General features: G+C 38.1%; 4 protein-coding genes across 6 annotated transcripts in view; 2 read left to right on the top strand and 2 right to left on the bottom strand.

Moving 5' to 3' along the window:
* The window catches only part of LOC129787076 (ATP-binding cassette sub-family G member 8), a 24,552-nt gene extending 12,298 nt beyond the window's left edge, over positions 1 to 12,254 (top strand). For 2 of the 3 annotated variants that reach the window (XM_055822383.1, XM_055822381.1), the window contains 8 exons: positions 5,188 to 5,321; positions 9,234 to 9,383; positions 9,459 to 9,920; positions 9,993 to 10,366; positions 10,427 to 11,033; positions 11,099 to 11,502; positions 11,577 to 11,857; positions 11,933 to 12,254. In XM_055822383.1, the coding sequence (XP_055678358.1) occupies positions 5,206 to 5,321; positions 9,234 to 9,383; positions 9,459 to 9,920; positions 9,993 to 10,366; positions 10,427 to 11,033; positions 11,099 to 11,502; positions 11,577 to 11,857; positions 11,933 to 12,172 (2,634 nt within the window). In that variant the 5' untranslated portion in view covers positions 5,188 to 5,205 and the 3' untranslated portion in view covers positions 12,173 to 12,254. The remainder of the gene's footprint in view (positions 1 to 5,187; positions 5,322 to 9,233; positions 9,384 to 9,458; positions 9,921 to 9,992; positions 10,367 to 10,426; positions 11,034 to 11,098; positions 11,503 to 11,576; positions 11,858 to 11,932) is intronic. The other variant, XM_055822382.1, reaches the window with a different exon arrangement.
* LOC129787083 (UPF0764 protein C16orf89-like) lies at positions 12,195 to 17,469 on the bottom strand. The gene is made up of 2 exons (XM_055822391.1): positions 16,898 to 17,469; positions 12,195 to 12,626 (listed from the first exon to the last, which is right to left on the bottom strand). The coding sequence occupies exons 1-2, from the start codon at positions 17,467 to 17,469 to the stop codon at positions 12,278 to 12,280; spliced, it is 921 nt and encodes a 306-aa protein (XP_055678366.1). The 3' UTR covers positions 12,195 to 12,277.
* LOC129787082 (uncharacterized) lies at positions 13,019 to 14,757 on the top strand. Its single transcript, XM_055822390.1, has 2 exons — positions 13,019 to 13,242; positions 13,993 to 14,757. Exons 1-2 carry the CDS (start codon positions 13,028 to 13,030, stop codon positions 14,732 to 14,734), a joined length of 957 nt encoding a protein of 318 aa, XP_055678365.1. The 5' UTR covers positions 13,019 to 13,027; the 3' UTR covers positions 14,735 to 14,757.
* The window catches only part of LOC129787074 (dedicator of cytokinesis protein 3), a 39,573-nt gene continuing 39,001 nt past the window's right edge, over positions 17,424 to 17,995 (bottom strand). The window contains exon 11 of the mRNA XM_055822379.1: positions 17,424 to 17,995. Coding sequence (XP_055678354.1) covers positions 17,424 to 17,995 — 572 coding nt within the window.

Below are 17,995 nucleotides of genomic sequence, written 5' to 3'. Positions count from 1 at the left end.
ATAAAATGGAAGATTTTGTGGTCTTATCGCGCTCCGTTAGAGATTGTTCAATGTGAATTGCACCCTAATTGGATCGCATTGATCATTGCATTGCACTTAACAGGTGCAATTTGTCTTTTTCTAGAGCAAAAAGAAATCTTTTTTATTTATAGAGGTATTCCCCTTCTAATTGAGTTCTATTTTGTATTACTTATTGTTTGTAGATTTGAAAGCTTTTTAATTTGGATAAGAGAATTTTTTTGGCCTAGATAGTTATAGAATTGAAACATTTAAATAATGTCCATTAAAAGACTTAAAGAGCTTATTCAATTTTAGTTTTCTTTTTAACCGTCTAAGAACCGGGAATGGGAAGTTTTCGTATCTTGTTAATTTTTCAAAATACCTAATTTTGGCAATTTTAAGTTTAATTTTCTAAGCCTGACTTTAAAAGTTTTTTAAGCCAGACTTAAGTTTCTTTAACCAGATTAAAGTTTTTCAAGTTAAACTTTAAGTTTTTTAGGCCAGGCTTAAATTTTCTTAAACGAGACCTAAGTTTTCTAAGCTAGGTCTTCTGGCACTAAATTTTCTAGCCAAGATCTAAGAATTTTAAGGTCAGGCTCTACAGGTTTAAGTAAGAATCTAACTAAGCCCAACTTATAAAACTGAAGTTTCCTTAAAAAATTATACCTGGCTTTGGAAAGAACTAAGCCGGACAGTACAGAATTTCACCCATAATATTATGAGAGGACTCAAAATGAATAAAGTCCTTTGCCTAGCATTTGAAAGAATTGTAAAATATTTACAATTTTATTGGAATTCCTTTGAATATTTCCACAAACTTTCATACCATAGACAAAATGTCTTCCTCTGAATTTAAATTCAAATAAAATTCCAAACATCTGCTTAGCATTTAAATTAGTTTGTCAATCTATCTAGGAAGATCGAAAAAAATTTGTATACCAAATTTCCCTTCTACACACACGAAAATCGTTTGTATTAGAATTATATTTTACAGCGAATGAACTACGAGTGGAAGATGGTCTGAAATTCTTCGCCGTCTGATACACAAACAAATAAATAATTAATTTGACCGACTTTTTTCAGAGCAAACCGCAGGAAATTTAAAATTCATTTTCTGTCTTAACTGCAAAATAATCATTTTGCAAGATCACGAATTAATCTCACTTTCAAATGGCTCTCGGGAGGAAACTCCGCATCTCTCTCTTTAACGTCTGCGGCTCGCAAGAAATTACTCGGGTGGGTATTTTAATTGAGAAATTGTCTTGGAAATTGAGTGAAGAATTTACCCGTGAGACGTCTGCGTGACAATTTTTAGTAATATAAGGAAAATTCCTAGAAAATCACGCGAATGGCGATCTTCAACACGCGCGCTGATCTTTCGCACCGAGATACTGTCCATGATGGATTTCTTTGGATGTCAGAGTGGGATGAGCGCGAAGGCAAATACGCGGGGGCTTGGTTGATGAAAAGGTAAAATGCGGCAAATGAGGCATTTATCGGGGAAGTGCACCGTGGCAGTGATACCTGGACAAGGCAAGAGATGATCTCTCGCCGTGGCGTGGAATGCAAATGATCAGTGGGAGAAAATGTTGGGCGGTAGAACACGGTGCACGAAATGAAACGCACCCAAGTCACGGTTTGATGGACAGAAATACCCGTATCATAACAGTAACACTCTCCTCGAAGATTTCAGACTCTCCCCATTCCGCGACCGGGAAGAATTTGTGCCGTGCGCGCGGGGAAATTACTGTCACCTCTCCAATATAGAGGTAACACACAACGGGCACGCAAAAGCTCATAAAAATCCCTATCTCTCACACCGTGTACAGAGTAAAATATAATAAAAATTGATAATGAAGATGCTGGTGAGGTGCCAACGACGAGTCATAATTATTTCATGATGTGAGAAAAGCTTTTTTTTAAAGTACTTTGCAGAAGATTTTTTTTCGCCTCGACAAATTGCACAAAATAACCCAACTACAAGAAAATTTATTCCTACTAATTGCAAAATTACTTCACTCACTCTCTCTCAATATGCTGTGCTAGATGGTACATTATGTTGAGTATAATTTACATAAGCAACACAACTCTACATAATATTCACTTCTTTTGGTGGCCCTTTTTCCTCCCTATATAAATTTCCACACAAATACACGCGCCATTTGAGGGGCAAACAAATCATGTTTGTTGCAACACCTCCAGTGGGAGTGAAGAGCGCATTGCACAAGATACCTACACGGAGTGAATTTTGAATGAATTTGCAAGAACACTTCACAGCCTAATCCCCCGAAATAATATTGAATTAAACGGTGATAAATTTCAAGCAAAGAGAGAGAAATTAATTTTGAAGGCCATTTCCCGCGCAATTTGCAACGAACCAATGAATTTCTCAAGAGGCGTCCAAGTTTGTCTTGAGATCTTGAAGATCAATGGTTTTAGCCGCTTTAGGTATGGATTTTTCAAGTCTTAGTAGCCTTATGCTATACACACAATTGAACTTTAAATATTGTAGAAGATAAGAAGATTAAAAGATACAAAAAATCGTTAAAAGTGACGTCATTGTCTAGATTTTCAGGCAAATTTTTTCCAGCTTTTCTTAACTGATTTTACAGAAATATTTGACGATTAATTACTTTCAGTTTGAAAAAAAAATTAACACGTTGAAGACAGAAAAATTTTAATTGTCTTTCTTATAGGTATTTAAAAGTCTCCAAAGGGTTAAAAGGACGCTATGCAGTTTAAATAAGTTCATACAAGTAGGAAAAAACGGATTTTTTTGTTTTTATTTATTTTAGAAACGAGTCGGGAAAATCATGATCAATTTCCGGAAAATTATGGGAAATCTGTTTTATTTTCCTCTCAAAACATTCAAAATGCAATAAAACGATAAAATATCGAGTTTTAACTAGAAATTATAAGTTTCTTGACCCAAAAAGATCTTTGAATATAAAAATAATTAAAATTCTTGTGGTCAAAGCCCTTTTCCTAGAAAAATCTCAATGGACAACCAATTTCATGAGATTTCAGTTTAACACGAAAAGAAAATCATGCAAGAAATCTGGTTTTAAGAGGCCGTTTAGGCGCTCGTTTGGGGACCACCAAGGGCGCCAATCAAGCCACAAGATGGGTACTTGAGAGTCTCATTAAATGGCGGGTGGCACCTTTTGTGATTGACAGTTGTTGGCCCCTTGGGGTAAATTAATTATTACAATTTATACGGTCAGTTAATTTGGCTGGTGTTCACCATCGCCGTGTGCGGAATTCACCGTCTCTTTCTCATACACCGCCGTGGTGCTGACCACGCGGACAGCGAAGGAGTTGCGGATGGAAGAGAATATTGTCTGAAACTACTGAAGAAACACGGACAAGCCAGATCTATGATCTCGAAAGTGAAATTTTTCCCTTCCTCCTCCGTCTCTTTCTTTAATTGCAGAAATATTTTAATTTTCCACCCATTTCGAAATGGGATGTTGAATTAAGTGTTGCAACACCCATTTTAGCTGTGATTCTTTCTTCAAAGAAGCACAGCTTCTGTGTACACTCCAAAATGTAAAGTCGTCAGATCGGGCTCAAACTTGGGATGACCACGAATTAGGGTCCCTACATTCCAAAAAACGTATGCGCCAAAAATTGTTCCGGCCGGCCGGCCGGCCGTCCGGCCGTCCGGCCGTCCGTCCGGAACCTTTTGCTAAATTACAAGAGAACGGTAATAGATAGAGACTTGCGGTCAACGGCAAAGTTCATATATCGGGTGGAAGACATCTGATTATGAGGTCAAATCCACCCCCCCACCCCACCGTCCGCCATTTTGAATAACCCCCAAATTTTGTTTTGCCTATATCTCAGCCCCTATATTAGCTAGAGGTCTGAAATTTTGATATGTTGTAGGGACCATCAAGACCTTTCCAACGATACCTTATTTTCGAAAATCGGCCAAGCCGTTTAGCCAATATGGCCGCCACAATTTTTCATCGAAAATCGGTCATAACTCGAGAACGGCTTGACCGATTTTGATCAACTTGGGCTCAAATGAAAGATATTAATGAGCCCTACAACTTCTCGGAACATTGCAAGTTCAAAAAATGACCGCAAGTGGCGCTAAAATCGAAAACAAAATTTTCGATGAGTTTTCGATGAATATCTCGAGCACCGCTTTATAGAATTGCTTCAAATTTTTATATGTTATAGCTGGTTATAATATCTTTCACTATGCCAAAAATGAAGAAAATCTATGTAGCCGTTCCGGAGATATCGCGTTTTAAAGTTTACATGTCATATCTTTTGTTGCATAAGTCCAACGCCCCGCGAAGCGGGGGGTTTTATATATACACATATAAAAGTAAAGTAAAATATATATAAATGCATAGATATATACATTATATAAACATATAAAAATGCAAAGATATATATAAATTGCAAAGATAAAAATTAAATATAGCATGGATGGAACAGTATAAAGCGAAAGAACGGTAAGTAAAACTTACGGGCTGTGATTCTTTCTTTGTCTGTGAAATGTGAAATTGACGGAAAGTTGGGGATGGTCAAATTTTGAGGAAGGCTTTCTTGCGTACCGAATCACAGCCAACGCCCACGATTAAGGTATTTCACAAATTATCTGCGCGTTGGCTGTGATTCGGTGCGCGAGAAAGCCTTCCTCAAAATTTGCCCATCCCCAACTTTCCGTCAATTTCACATTTCACAGACAAAGAAAGAATCACAGCCCGTAAGTTTTACTTACCGTTCTTTCGCTTTATACTGTTCCATCCATGCTATATTTAATTTTTATCTTTGCAATTTTTTTTATTTTATACTGTGTTTGTACTTCATTTTATAGGTATGTTTCTATTCTCGTGCACTCAACACCGCGCAGCATTGTCTGTATATATGGGATTAAAATATAATATAATAAAAAAATGTCGGTTATAAAAATGTTGTGAAGAAAAAAAGGTCAATGGAATTGAGTTTAAAATGGATGAAGATTTAGAAGCAAAATTGAGAAATAGAAGAAAATTGAGCAAGAACTGATTTTCTTGACAAATTTTCCGAGAAATTTTCTCACTCTCCATTGGAGTATGAAAAGATCATCATTATTTTATACTTTGCTCTCCTATAAATAAGCTGAAATTCCAATTTTCTGTATTTGCTTAGCTGGTGGATCGAATTTTATGAAATTTTCTTCTTTTCTAGGGCATAGAACTCAATCATATGTCATCACCGAAGAATTCACGGGAAGAGAGGCGCTACTCGGTGCCTCATCATGGGCCAAATACTCCCCTCCCGCCCCCAGCCTCGGAGGATTTGCACGCGTGGTCGATCTATAGGTGAGAAGCATTATTTTACCTATCAGAACTACCTATTTTAAAGAGGTGCGTACATAGGGTGTCTCGAATAAATCGTTATTTTTTTTCAATTTAACAAGAAACGTTTCAAAAATACCTTCCTTAAAATAAAATTGACGAAATATCGCAAGTTAATGTTTCGTAGATTGAAAGAGAAAGAAAATTCACGTTTAGTGACGTCATTCTTTGTATTTTTAAACAAATATTGACCAGTTTTTAACAACAGATTTCAGTAAAAAAAATGGCCAATCTGTTTGGAAGTTTTTAAATCTTTATCAATTCTTTATAAGTCGTGTTTCTTTTCTGATAAATCATTAGTCTTAATGATTTTTCAAAGTCTAAAATTTTAAATTAAATACAGTTTAATAGACATTGCGTATTGGGACACTCTGTGTATTTTTAACAAAATCATTGCTTCAAAAAATCTTTTCTTACGCGAAATTCTGCAAAAAAATAAAAGCTTTTAGCATTATTCTATTGAAGATTTCTCTTCAGAGCAATTGCCAATGATAAATCATTCTTTCGCATTTCAACACCTTTGACTGATTTATCTTCTTCTGTTGGGAATGATTCAAAAGATTTCAATGCTTCTCTACGCAATTTCTGATAATTTCTCAATCACAATTCAACTCGCAACGCAACAAGAAGAAAAGCTCTTCTTCTCTAAAAAGCGTTTTTAGTCTGTGATTCTTTCTTTGATTTTTTTTCAACGGAATTGTTCATTAGAGATGCCCTTTCTTTGCGCGTCCGCCCACCTTGTTAAAAATCTTTCGAAATCGCCTCAAAGACCCCACAAATTGGCAAAAGTCAATCAATTTGATAACCTCGCATTCCCTTTTCGATTTCTTCAGCAACACGCGGAGGAGAATTAAGAAGGAGAAAGTCTCCAATTTATTTGTTTTTTTTTTCATCCACATTCGCTCGTCTATTGAACCTCAAGTACGGCGTGCGATGGTATAAATTGTGTCTAAAGGTAAACTAATTGATTTTACCTGGGCAATGTTTTTGCTGCACGGTGTGATTTTAACGTGAATCACGATTTTTCCTTTTGAGGTTGCCCAAATATTTGTAAATTTCCCATGGATTCAAAAGCGGCGCAAGAGCCCCCAAATATGGAGCAGTTTTGCGTGCTCAGAGGCCCAGAACTAGAAAATCTCTTCACATTTCATTGGCCACTCAAGTCATGGAACGCGCATGTAATTCTTTTCGGGTGTGTGCTGGGAATCTCCATACCTGGGAGAATAATATGAGTTTATTAATCCCATTCACTGATTCTTCTGCATGATTCTTCTTTGGTCCATCTGCGTGCGTCTTCATTGGATCTTCTTTTATATTGTACACGTCGATGAAGCGCGAAAGAACACCGCGAGAAGAATCTCACTTCTTTTCATATTTTTTTTCTTCTTTTAATATAAATTCCCCCGCTCCTGTCCCGAAGCTTCAATCTGTGGGTCATCAATCCCAAAAGTCATCAAAAGACCAACGCATGTTGCGTAAAGAAAAGAGGTGTGGAAGAAGAAGAAATCAGTTACGGAGATTCTTCACAACTTTTTTTCCTCCATTATAAGAGATTACCAAAGCATTTTTATCCACTCGGTGTGTGCGAATCATCCGGAATGGATTTTAAATTTATATTCAGGATGGAAATTTGCTGCAGCAGGTTCTTGACTTTATTTCCATGTCTGGATTGTCCAGTTTCACGTTCCCCCCATGATCATCTTGCGGATTTCTTTTACCGGGATTCTGTGGTATTATATGTACGCCTCAAGGGCGGAAGAGATACACAACATAGCTCTCAGACGTTCAGTCTTCCTGTCCTTGGTTGCAAGTTTTACACATTTGCATTTTGCATTCACGACCGAGAGATTTTTCTTTAACAAAAAGACAAGGAAGAGAAAAAAATTGCAAAGAAGAAATTTGCAATGAATCATTTTTAATAAAATTTCTTTTTTTGGCTTTTCTCATTGTTTGATTTTTTTAGAGATACTAGAGAGAACACGTTAGAATAGTTTTAATCATAATTAATTGAAGAAAATCTGTCGTCAATCAAGGAAACAATCAGAGCACGGGTAATCTTGCAGAGAATAAAACAAACATTTAAAATATAAATTAGAGGAGAATGTGGCAATTTTATTCGTTCAATTATTTCGGAAAATATTCAAAATAATTTATAAAAAGAATTTATTCGTTTCATATGATAAATTCTTAATTCTGCACGGATTCTAGAGGATCGAAAATTAATCAGGAATTGTCAAAGAACTTTCTCATTTTCCACTGAACTTAGCTAAGGAAAAACAAGTAATTTTTTTTTTCAAAAACGCAAAGAATGACGTCACTTGTGTTTTTTTGTTTCATTTAACGCATGAAACGTTATTTTTAATGCTCAATCCACATCGTTTATGGTTTTTGACTAGCTATAAATACTTAATACATTAAAAGAGGCAAGAACACAAAAGTGACGTCATTCTTTACGTTTTTAAACAAATCTTTCCCGTTTTACCTTAACTCTTTTCGTTAGAAAATAGAAAGGTTCTTTAGACAATTTCTCATTCTTTTAAGATCCTCTAGAATCAGTTTATCCCAATTGTTTCTTTGAATGAGGAATTTTCCACACAAAACGAATAAATTCCTTTTCTCAATTACTTTGAATATTTGCCGAAAAATTAAATGAATAAAACTCCTCCGTTCTCCCCTAATTTATATAAATCGTTTAGTGGATAAATTCAAGAAAAATTAGCAAGAAAAGCTCATAAATGGTTAAAATAAAAATTATCGAGATTTCTAAAATTTCTCGTGGATTTTATTATAAAACATTTTGGGCTGGACTGGGACGATGAGAGAAGAATTTATGCAATAAAACTCAGTGCCATCCACATGCAGCTCTTAAAAAGATCCGTAAAGTGCGATGGTCCATCTTTTCCCACCTTTTACGTCTTTTATTATTAATTTAATAATTTTGAGAACTTCTCTCTTTATCTTTATTGAGAGAAATTCGCAGAAAAAGATTCTTTTTTTTGTCTTTACTTAATGTAAAATTCCAAAAATTCTCCACAAAATTATCTCGCTAATTCTACACGAGAATTCTGTGAGAAATCGCGTAAAAAAGACATTCTAAAGACACACAAAAAAATTCACGTCTTTTTTATGAATACAATGACTTCGTGATAACAGAAATGCTTCACGCGCATCGTACTGCGAGGTGCTAAAATTTAGTCAAACTAGACGTTAGAAGAAAAAAAAAGAACCAAAAAGTCGGTACAATGGCATCGCATGACGATTTATTGTAATGAAGCATTGCCATTAAACTTTATGTTTAGAACAAGAAACTCTATGAAGCAATTAAATGCGCGTAAGAGCAATATTTTTGCAGAATTATTCGTATATAAAACAGTGGTGTGAAAAATAATAACAGATTTATAGTTTATTAGAAGATTTCTTCATCTTCAATCTCGAATATCTCTGGCTGTGAGCGTTCGTTTTTGATAAATCCAAAAAGTTTGAAAGCTCAATTTTTAATCTCTTAAAAAAATTTAAAATTGATCAAAATCGGATTATCCGTTTAATTTTAACATAAGATTGAATGGAAAATGATATTTTTGAAATGAATTCACTAAAGCAACCCTAAAAAAAAACCCCTTGACCGATTTTGATCATTTTAGAATTTTTTAAAAGAAAAAGAAAAAAGCCTTCAGAGTTTTTTAGAATTATAAAAATTAGACAAAAACAGCTAGAAATAATCAATTTAAAAGAAAAAGAAAATTTAAAAAAATATAAAGTGGTGCTATTATTCTTCCCATCACTGTAAAAACTGCCCTCCATCATTAAAAATTTCTTCTCTGCACATTCATGAACGATCTTCTCATCCAATTGTTTAACAATGTAAAATAATTCTAGACCTGAGGCATTTTACAGGCAAAACCTCAATTCGGACTTCACCGACTCGGCTCTGGGATCATCCGATAAGTCCCCACTGCCATATGGGAATTTTCAGCTGCGCGACACCACTGTCCAGTCAATTCTCAACCACCCACGCTATGGGCCCAAGTGAGTTCTCAATTCTTCCTTCTCTTTTGACCCATTAAATGCTAAACTTTCTGTTTTTTTCTGCTTCATTTTAAGATCCCCTCTGGGCTCCAATATGTACACTTACCTGAAATTCGGGCTGCCACGCGTCTTCCCACCCAATGCGGGCTCCCAGAGGTCCCACAATCGCCAAATGGGTGGACCCGGTGGTGGTCGTGGGCGCGTCAATCGTGGCTACCGAGAGAGTCAACCCATTGGGGGTGCTAGCAGTGGGTACGACAGCAGCGACAATGAGACAACACGCGGAAGGGTGCCACCAAATCTCCGGAAATTCCGCAGTGAGAGTGACTTCCGGCAATTGGGAGTTGTCCCCACTTCACGACCCAGCTCCAGGGCACACGGAAACATCCCCCTGGCAGCACTCAAGCAAGCCAATAGCCGTGCCAGCATTGCTGGAACGCATCTCAATCATCACGCACCCAATTCACGACACTACGGCAATCGATCACACAGTGAAGCTGATCTTCTGGGTCCCGATACGTACGACTATGACTCCAGGTTTGTACCTTAAAGGAAAAAAATAATAATGAAAGTTTAATGAAGAATGATAAAAAAAAACTCTTCTTACAGACTTTATGCTCCATCGAGGGCACGATCGGATCAGGTTCTTCTGTCACGAAGACAATCCCCGCTGGGGCTTGTCTATCCCAACATCCAGGTGCATTCCTTGGACGTTTCTCCGGGCGTTCGGGGTGTTTCGCTGCAAGCTAAAGCCGGAGATCTCTTTGCAATTATGGCCACATCGCAGAAGGAGGGAACAGCGTTGACTGAAGCCCTAGCTGGACTCCGAGATCGCCTCGCTGGGGAGATTCTCGTCAATGGACAGCACATAACACAGCGTGGTCTTCGAGATCTCTGTGGCTACGTCCCAGCACCCGATCGTGCAGCTCTCGATCCTCGGATGAGTGTCCAGAGCACCCTTAGCTTCCATGCTTCGCTGCGAGGTAAGTTTCATGCTAAAAAAAATCCTTTAGTTTATGATTTTGATGGCAAATTCCTTGTAGGCCCCATTGATCGGAGCGATCTCAAGGAGCGAATTGACATCCTGATTGAGGATTTGGGACTCACAGCCGTCCGGACGGCCAATGTGTCCCGTTTGACACACTCTGAGCGTCAACGCTTGAGTGTGGCGTGCCAACTTCTGACCCAAGCTAGTGTTCTCGTTCTCGATCAAGCCACAACCAGCATGGACATCTTCGACACCTTCTTCCTGGTTGAGTACCTTCGACAGTGGTGCAGTAGTGGTCGCATCGTGATAATGACCCTCCAACCGCCAACATTTGAGATTCTCTCCATGTGCTCCGGGGTTTTACTCCTCTCCGGCGGACGAACTGTCTTCTCCGGAAGTCGTTCTGATCTACCACGTCACATGGGTACTCTTGGGTATCCGTGTCCACCTTTCAAGAATCCCGCTGACTACTACTTGGATCTCGTGACATTGGATGATCTTTCGGCTGCTGCGATGTTGGAATCTTCAGCACGAATTGACTCCCTTGCATCGGCTTGGGAGCAAGTTAATGCCGAACTACCCATTGGAGCTCCTCCGGCTGCAATGCCCAACTTTACAAAACGCGCTGGAGCTTTTAAGCAAATCACAACACTTTGCAAGAGGTAAAAGAGGAAAAGAAAGCTTCCCTATCAAACAGTTTTCAATGAGAAAATCCCTCAATTTCCAGGTATATTGTCTACAAGCAACCAGGATCTTTGCTTTCCTGGATCAGCCGGTTAATAGCTGCTGCAGTTCTATCCCTCTGCATTGGCTGTATCTTCTGGGATGTACCAGCAACGGATCCCCAGCTACTGCAGAATGATCGTCTAGGGTACCATCATTGCATCATGGCTGTGGCTTTCTGGCCTCTCCTCCTGCTCACAATTAGGGATCTTCACGAGGATCGAGAGCATGCTGAGCGTGAAATTGCATTGCGACTATACTCACGCCCACTCTACATTATTGTGCAGAGTGTTCTGAGCGTGATGCCAAGCCTCTGCATTTGGCTGGCTTACCTCCTGCCCGCGCACAGCATGGCTGGCCTCTATTCCTACACCACGAGCAGCGATCGCGGGATTTACATTTACATGGGTAAACTAAAATACTTTTTAAAGAGTTTCAAGACAATTCCAACACAAGAAGCTAATGGATTTCCCCTTTTCCAGGATACATGCTCCTGTATTTGATGGCCATACAAGCGCTCGCCCTCTTTGCCGCGCATTTCTTCTCCGCCAAGACAAATGCCAGCGTCTTCACGGGACTCATAATGCTGGCCGTGAGCTCCGTCGGTGGGTACTCCATTCACGCTGCTTCAATTCCAACCTTCTGGACGTGGGTGCAGGTTGTCTCACCCGAACGCTGGCTCCTTCCTGTCTTGGCTGAAGATGAGTACAGTGCTGAAACAATCGCCAACACTGCTGGGCTACAACTTTGCCGGAACAAACAGGTACATCACCCTCAAAATTTCCCAAAAACTTCTCAACAATTCCCTAAACTTTACTCTTTTTTTCCTCTTCCTCAGGTTCAGCACCAAGAGATAATCGTTCAGCAACCATGTCCCCCACCCAATGGGACACAGATCCTTGCAGATCATCTACTACTGCCCCGGGATCATGCTTTGGATCCCAAAAATATGCACGAAGCCACAATTATTGGGCTCTGTGTGGCAGCGTGTCTCCTCTTCGTGCTGGCCTTTGTAGCCTTCAGCGCCAACACATGGCGACTCTTTACGCGCAAGAAGAGAAGCGCCAGAGAAAGATAGACCATCCCCAACCCCCCTTAGATTTGCATTAACACAATGGGATTTTTTTTTGCTCTACAATATACAAATTTTCTAGAATACACCTAAAGCATTTTTTTTTCATTTTTAACTTGAGGAAAATGTGGCCAGAAGAGCAGCTCCTACGCCTGTCATGTGATCTGAACAGGAACAGCACTTTCGGGAAGACTCACATAGGGTAAAACATCCAGATTCATCCTGCCAGGAAGAGATTTCTGCAATCCAACGGGGTTTTAGGAAGTCCGGAAAGTCCTCAAATGAGCAGAGAAAAATTTGCTCCATTGCTAAATCTCTAAAATTCTCAGGGAAGCCTTGATGGGCAATTGTGAGGACTTCAGTGAGGATCTTAGTGCAGAGCTTTCGGATGATTTTTTGTGTGTTGAAAGGGTTGAAATTGCAGCCTCTCTGTCGTGAGAGAACCATGTAGAAGAGGAGTCTGCGGAAGGCGAAAGGAGAGAGTCAGGAATCAAGTTTTATGGAGTTCTAATCCGGAAGAAAATTAATTTATTGAAATATTTTTCTTTAAAAGTGTTTGGAAAAGCGTCATTTGGCCAGTCAGTATTGGAAAGTTAGATCTCAGCCTAGAATTGTGTCTTTAATTCTGAGCTGAGGTCCAACTATAAAACCCTTTTACAGATTGCATATACGTCAGCTCACAGAACAATTATTTTTCTTTAAAAGAATTTAAAAAGAATCATGATCCATTGACACGTTTTTCTTTTGTTCTTAAAATAAACTCAAAAATTCATAAAATACGATAAGAAAATCACGATTTGAGACATTTTAGAGAAAAAAATATCAAGGAATTCAAGTTTAAGGCTTAGTCTTTGTTCAACCATGGAAATATTCGGGAAGAAATTCTTATTCTTTGTCCTTCTTTTAATAGCAATTTTTGCTATTAAAAGTTCTTCCTGCCAGGAAGAATATGTCAGTGATCACTATAAAGTTTCAAGTTATTCTGAAGGAAAATCAAATGGATCCGAAGATTGTTGCCTTCCAGGTGATTACTACTTAATCTCCAATATCCTGGTTTATTACTACGCCTATACCCAGTAAGTTAAGGGGGGTCTCTTGAGAAAATTGTTAGAATTTACACATATTTAATGTTGCAATTTTTGGGGGTTTTTCTTAAACCTGGTTTTCCAATGTTGGTCACATCTGTAGCCTAATTATTGAAGTGTAAGAAAATCACTTTTCGCCATTTTAGGTGCGACGCCATCTTGTAGTTTTCCGTCTTTTCCACAGAACTGCCTTAAAACACAAAGGTAGGTTTTTCTCAGGATCTACTGGATGGATTTTGATGGGGTAAAAAGCAAATAAAAGAGGACATACCCGTGCAGATTTTGATGTACCAGAATTTTGAAGTTCCATTCTGGGGCTGAGAAAAGTGGAAAAACGTCAAAAATATCTGAAAAAAGTCACATTTTTCCACTTTTCTCAGCCCAGAAAGGAAATTCAAAATTCTGGTACATCAAAATCTGCATTGGTATTTCCTCTTTCATTTGCTTTTTACCCCATCAAAATCCGTCCAGTAGATCCTGAGAAAAACCTACCTTTGTGTTTTGAAGAAAATCTCAAGATGGCGTCGTACCAAAGATGGCGGAAACTGATTTTCTTATTCTTCAATAATAAGTCTTCAAATGTGACCAACATTGGAAAACCAAGTTTAAGAAAAACCTTAAGAAAAATAAAAACATTGGATTTCACCAGCTCTCAAAAGAGACCCCCTTAAAGATAAAATCGACAAAATAATCAATTTAAAACGGATTTTAGCTCAAAATAAATATTATTTAATCATGCAGAAATCATTCAGGCCTACATAACGACAAGAACAGCCCCATTAGCATTGCTGCTTCCGGAACTATTGTCCATGTTAATGAAGGAAATATTTATTTCTGGGGAGAATCCACGAAAACCATTCAAGCGATCATTTCAAAGGAGAATATGAGCTTATTAGTCAAGTTTCTAAATAACATTGACGTTGAAAAAATATTCAATGAATTAATTGGCGTGAAAGTTCTCTCAGAAGAAACAATTTCCTTTGCTAAAAGCTCTAAGAATCTTTTAGAAGTTCTCTTGAAAAAAAGCAACAATACCGGATTTCTCATTAATCTCAATGGAGCTCCACTCTATGCTGATCTCTTCAAGAAATCCTTCATACATTTAGAAGCCAAAACATCCCCTCTTTGTGAATTAATTACCACAGAAGACATAAAAGAATTCCTCGTGATCATTGGAGAAAAAAGCTCCATCATAAAATGCTTGAGATCCATTGAGAATTATCATGAAACAGGATGGAGAGTGAAATATTTCACATATTCTGATAAAATTACACCAGAAATGCTGATTGAGTGTGAAAAAGCGTGGAAATATGTTTTTGGAGATTTTCTCCTTTGCAAAACTTTGGTAAATGAAACTCACAACTTTTTGAACGATCTTGGGCTACATCATCATACAGATAAATTTGACTGTGTATTAGGTAATGTTTTGAGTCTTATTAATGGTTTACTTTCGACCCTTGTGGGCAGTTTGAGTGATTTATAAATAAAAAATAAAAATCCAGAAAACATGTTGAATTTTTTTTATGAGCATAAAATGGAGTGATGAGAAAAATTTTAACGAATGTGATGATTTTTACTGAAGTAACTGAAGGATGATTTTTTCAGATGATTGAAAAAAAAATGTTGCGTTTTTCTTGTCTTCCCTCTTGATTGCTAATCCAAGGAAATTCTTCAGTAAAATGGAGTGAATTATTATTTTTTTTGTACCCATAATTCCAAGTTTTTAGTTTCTTTTCATATTGATTCAAATCAGCCCAACAACATAACAAGAAAAAACATATTTTAGGAAAAAAAACCATTTTGACAAAAAATTCGTGGTAGGTACTTGAATATTTTTGTTAAACAAAGATCAATTTTTGAATTCCTTAATTTTAGCTGTGTTTCTTTCAGACACAGCTTTTGTGTACCGAGCAAAATCGAAAGTCGGCAGATCGAGCTCAAACTTGGGATGAGCACGAATTAGGGTCCCCACATTCCAAAAAACGTATGCGCCAAAAAATTTTTTCCGGCCGGCCGGCCTGCCGTCCGTCCGTCCGGAACCTTTTGCTAAATTACAAGAGAACGGTAATAGATAGAGACTTGCGGTAAACGGCAAAGTTTAAAAGTCGACTGGAAGACGTCAGATTATGACGTCAAATTTTACCCCCCACCCCCGCGTCCGCCATTTTGAATAACCTCAAAATTTTGTTTTCGCGATATCTCAGCCCCTGTAATAGCTTTGATATGTTGTAGGGGCCATCAAGAGCTTTCCAACGATACCTCATTTTCAAAAATCGGTTAAGCCGTTTAGTCAATATGGCCGCCACAATTTTTCATCGAAAATCGACCATAACTCGAAAACGGCTTGACCGATTTCGATCAACCCGGGGTCAAATGAAAGATCTCAACAAACCCTACAACTCTATAGAACATCCGAAGTTTCAAAAGTGACCGCTAGGGGGCCAAAAATCGAAAACAAAATTTTCGATGAGTTTTCGATGAATATCTCGAAAACGCCATTATCGATTTGCTTCATTTTTTGATATGTTATAACTGACTATATTATCTAGCTTCATGCCAAAAATGAAGAAAATCTATGTCGCCGTTCTCGAGATATAGCCTTCCAAAGTTGGCATGTAATATCTCGGGTTCTACAAGTCCGATCTTGATCAACTCAAGCGCAAATGAAAGGTTTCGAGAAACCCTACAAATGTCTAAAACATTGCAACTTCGAGAAATGACCGCAAGAGGCGCTAAAATCGAAAACAAAGTTTTCGAAAATTTCGAACTCGAATTTTTCGAAAATGGCGACATAAATTTTTTTCATTTTTCGATATGTTATAGCTGACTTCAAGACCTTTCAAACAAAAAAAATTTTATGAAAATCTATGGATCCGTTCTCGAGATATGGCCTTCTAAAGATTTCTTAGGGTATGACTTTTCAACTTTTCCCAACTTTGCGCGTATTTAAACTAATACGCGTTCTAGATTGCTCTCACAAAATTGGTACACTGAAAGAAACACAGCTCTCGTAAGCTTGGTCAGCTTACCAGTACATTTTCAGATGATTGAAAAAAAATGTTGCGTTTTTCTTGTCTTCCCTCTTGATTGCTAATCCAAGGAAATTCTTCAGTAAAATGGAGTGAATTATTATTTTTTTTTTGTACCCATAATTCCAAGTTTTTAGTTTCTTTTCATATTGATTCAAATCAGCCCAACAACAAGAAAAAACATATTTTAGGAAAAAAAAACTTTTTGACAAAAAATTCGTGGTTCTTGAATAATTTTGTTGAATAAAGAACAATTTTTGAAGTTCCTTCATTTTTTCCTGACTTTCTTTTTCTGATCTTTGCCGAAAAAAAAATCTGTTCAAAAAAGATTCAAGAATTCTTTACTAAATTAATGTTTAGGGGAGAGCGGGGTTAAAAAAGTCACTTAAGGGTTTAAAAAAAACTCAAAATATCATATTTCCCAAATGGATAAAGCGAAATGTATAGCCCATTTCTTTAGGAGATTTAGTGCCCTATAACTCTTTCTCAGATCATTTTCTTCTATCTAGCTAGGAAATATGCTATTGTAAGCTTTTTCTAAACCCCTAAGTGACTTTATTAGCCCCGCCCTCCCCTAAGCTTGAAAAGGATTTAAAATATATAAAACTTTGACTTACTTGTGCGTCTGATGATACCCAAAAGCTTCCTCATTCGGTGACATCACCTTCCAACATTTCCTTGACACTGAACACTTCCCGCGAGAAAGTTTCCTCAGGCATTCATCTGATTGTTCTTCATCCGGACTCCCAATATTTAAGAGATTCTCATAAACTTCTTCGGAGACATTTAATCGTTCAGCTGGGAGCTTTTCCCTCCTCTTGGCTGAGTTTTTCCTCCAAAATGTTGGATCCACAGCAAAGTCAAAGACTTCCCATCCATTTTTCCGAGAGATTTCCTCAAAAACTTTTCGTACTTTTTGAATTTTTTCCTTTACAACTCTTTGGGGAGTAATTGCGTCGGCAAAATTAATTCCAAAAAATGCATTAGGCGTGAGAATTTCCGGATTAGCGAGAGAAAAGTCCAGTAGGTGCATCAATTTGTGCTGAACATCTTCAGCGGGAGAACCAGGAGAAATTTGCAGAGGATTTAGGAAAAATGCGAGCAAAAGAAGGGTGAAGTTCATCGTGATTGACGGCTGGGAAGTTACTGCGGTGGAGACTTTTCTGTACTTCTCATTGCTCTGACGCATTCCTCTGCTGTGCGCCGGATGCCGTGAGTCTCCTTGACAACACCACGTCGCGGGGAGACTGTGAAGATTCCTGGAAACCACTGAGGATTAACACACCCACGAGTGTTGTTGTGATTTATTGCCACCACAGGCTTTGACTTAACTTTATCTTCATCCCCGCGAATTCCAGGGGGTTGGTGCCTCCCCAGTGGAATGTTTACTTCCTTTTGCAGCTTAACTGGGGGTGGTTTGGCTGACGCACCCCGTGGTATGATTGTTTGGCTTGTTGATTGTTGACACTTTGGGGGATTTTCGAGAGCTTTTTCCTCCAATTCAATGAGTTTCGTTGAAGTCATTTGATGCTTTTTGGCTGCTTCTTGTCTTCGCAATTTATGGCGTTTTAGGGCATCTTCGAGAGCTTTTACCTGCCTCGCGCGAATCTCCTTCAACTCGGTGATTCTCGTTGAAGTCACAGGAAGCTTCCTGTCCATCCCAGCAGCTCTCACAGGATGTCTTCCGGCTCCTCTTTCCGGCTCTCGATTCATCT

Source organism: Lutzomyia longipalpis, chromosome 1 (assembly GCF_024334085.1).
Source record: "Lutzomyia longipalpis isolate SR_M1_2022 chromosome 1, ASM2433408v1".
NCBI lineage: Eukaryota > Metazoa > Arthropoda > Insecta > Diptera > Psychodidae > Lutzomyia > Lutzomyia longipalpis.
Note: the sequence above shows the minus strand (reverse complement) of the source record. Positions and strands in the feature narration are given on the sequence as shown.

What these genes read in the sequence shown, in the direction of transcription:
- LOC129787082 (XM_055822390.1), top strand. Translation starts at nt 13,028, where the DNA reads ATGGAAATATTCGGGAAGAAATTCTTATTCTTTGTCCTTCTTTTAATA. An exon ending in TATTACTACGCCTATACCCA is followed by an intron (nt 13,243 to 13,992) that starts GTAAGTTAAGGG and finishes TTAATCATGCAG; the next exon opens with AAATCATTCAGGCCTACATA.
- LOC129787083 (XM_055822391.1), bottom strand. Translation starts at nt 17,469, where the DNA reads ATGCGTCAGAGCAATGAGAAGTACAGAAAAGTCTCCACCGCAGTAACT. An exon ending in GGGTATCATCAGACGCACAA is followed by an intron (nt 12,627 to 16,897) that starts GTAAGTCAAAGT and finishes CGCCTTCCGCAG; the next exon opens with ACTCCTCTTCTACATGGTTC.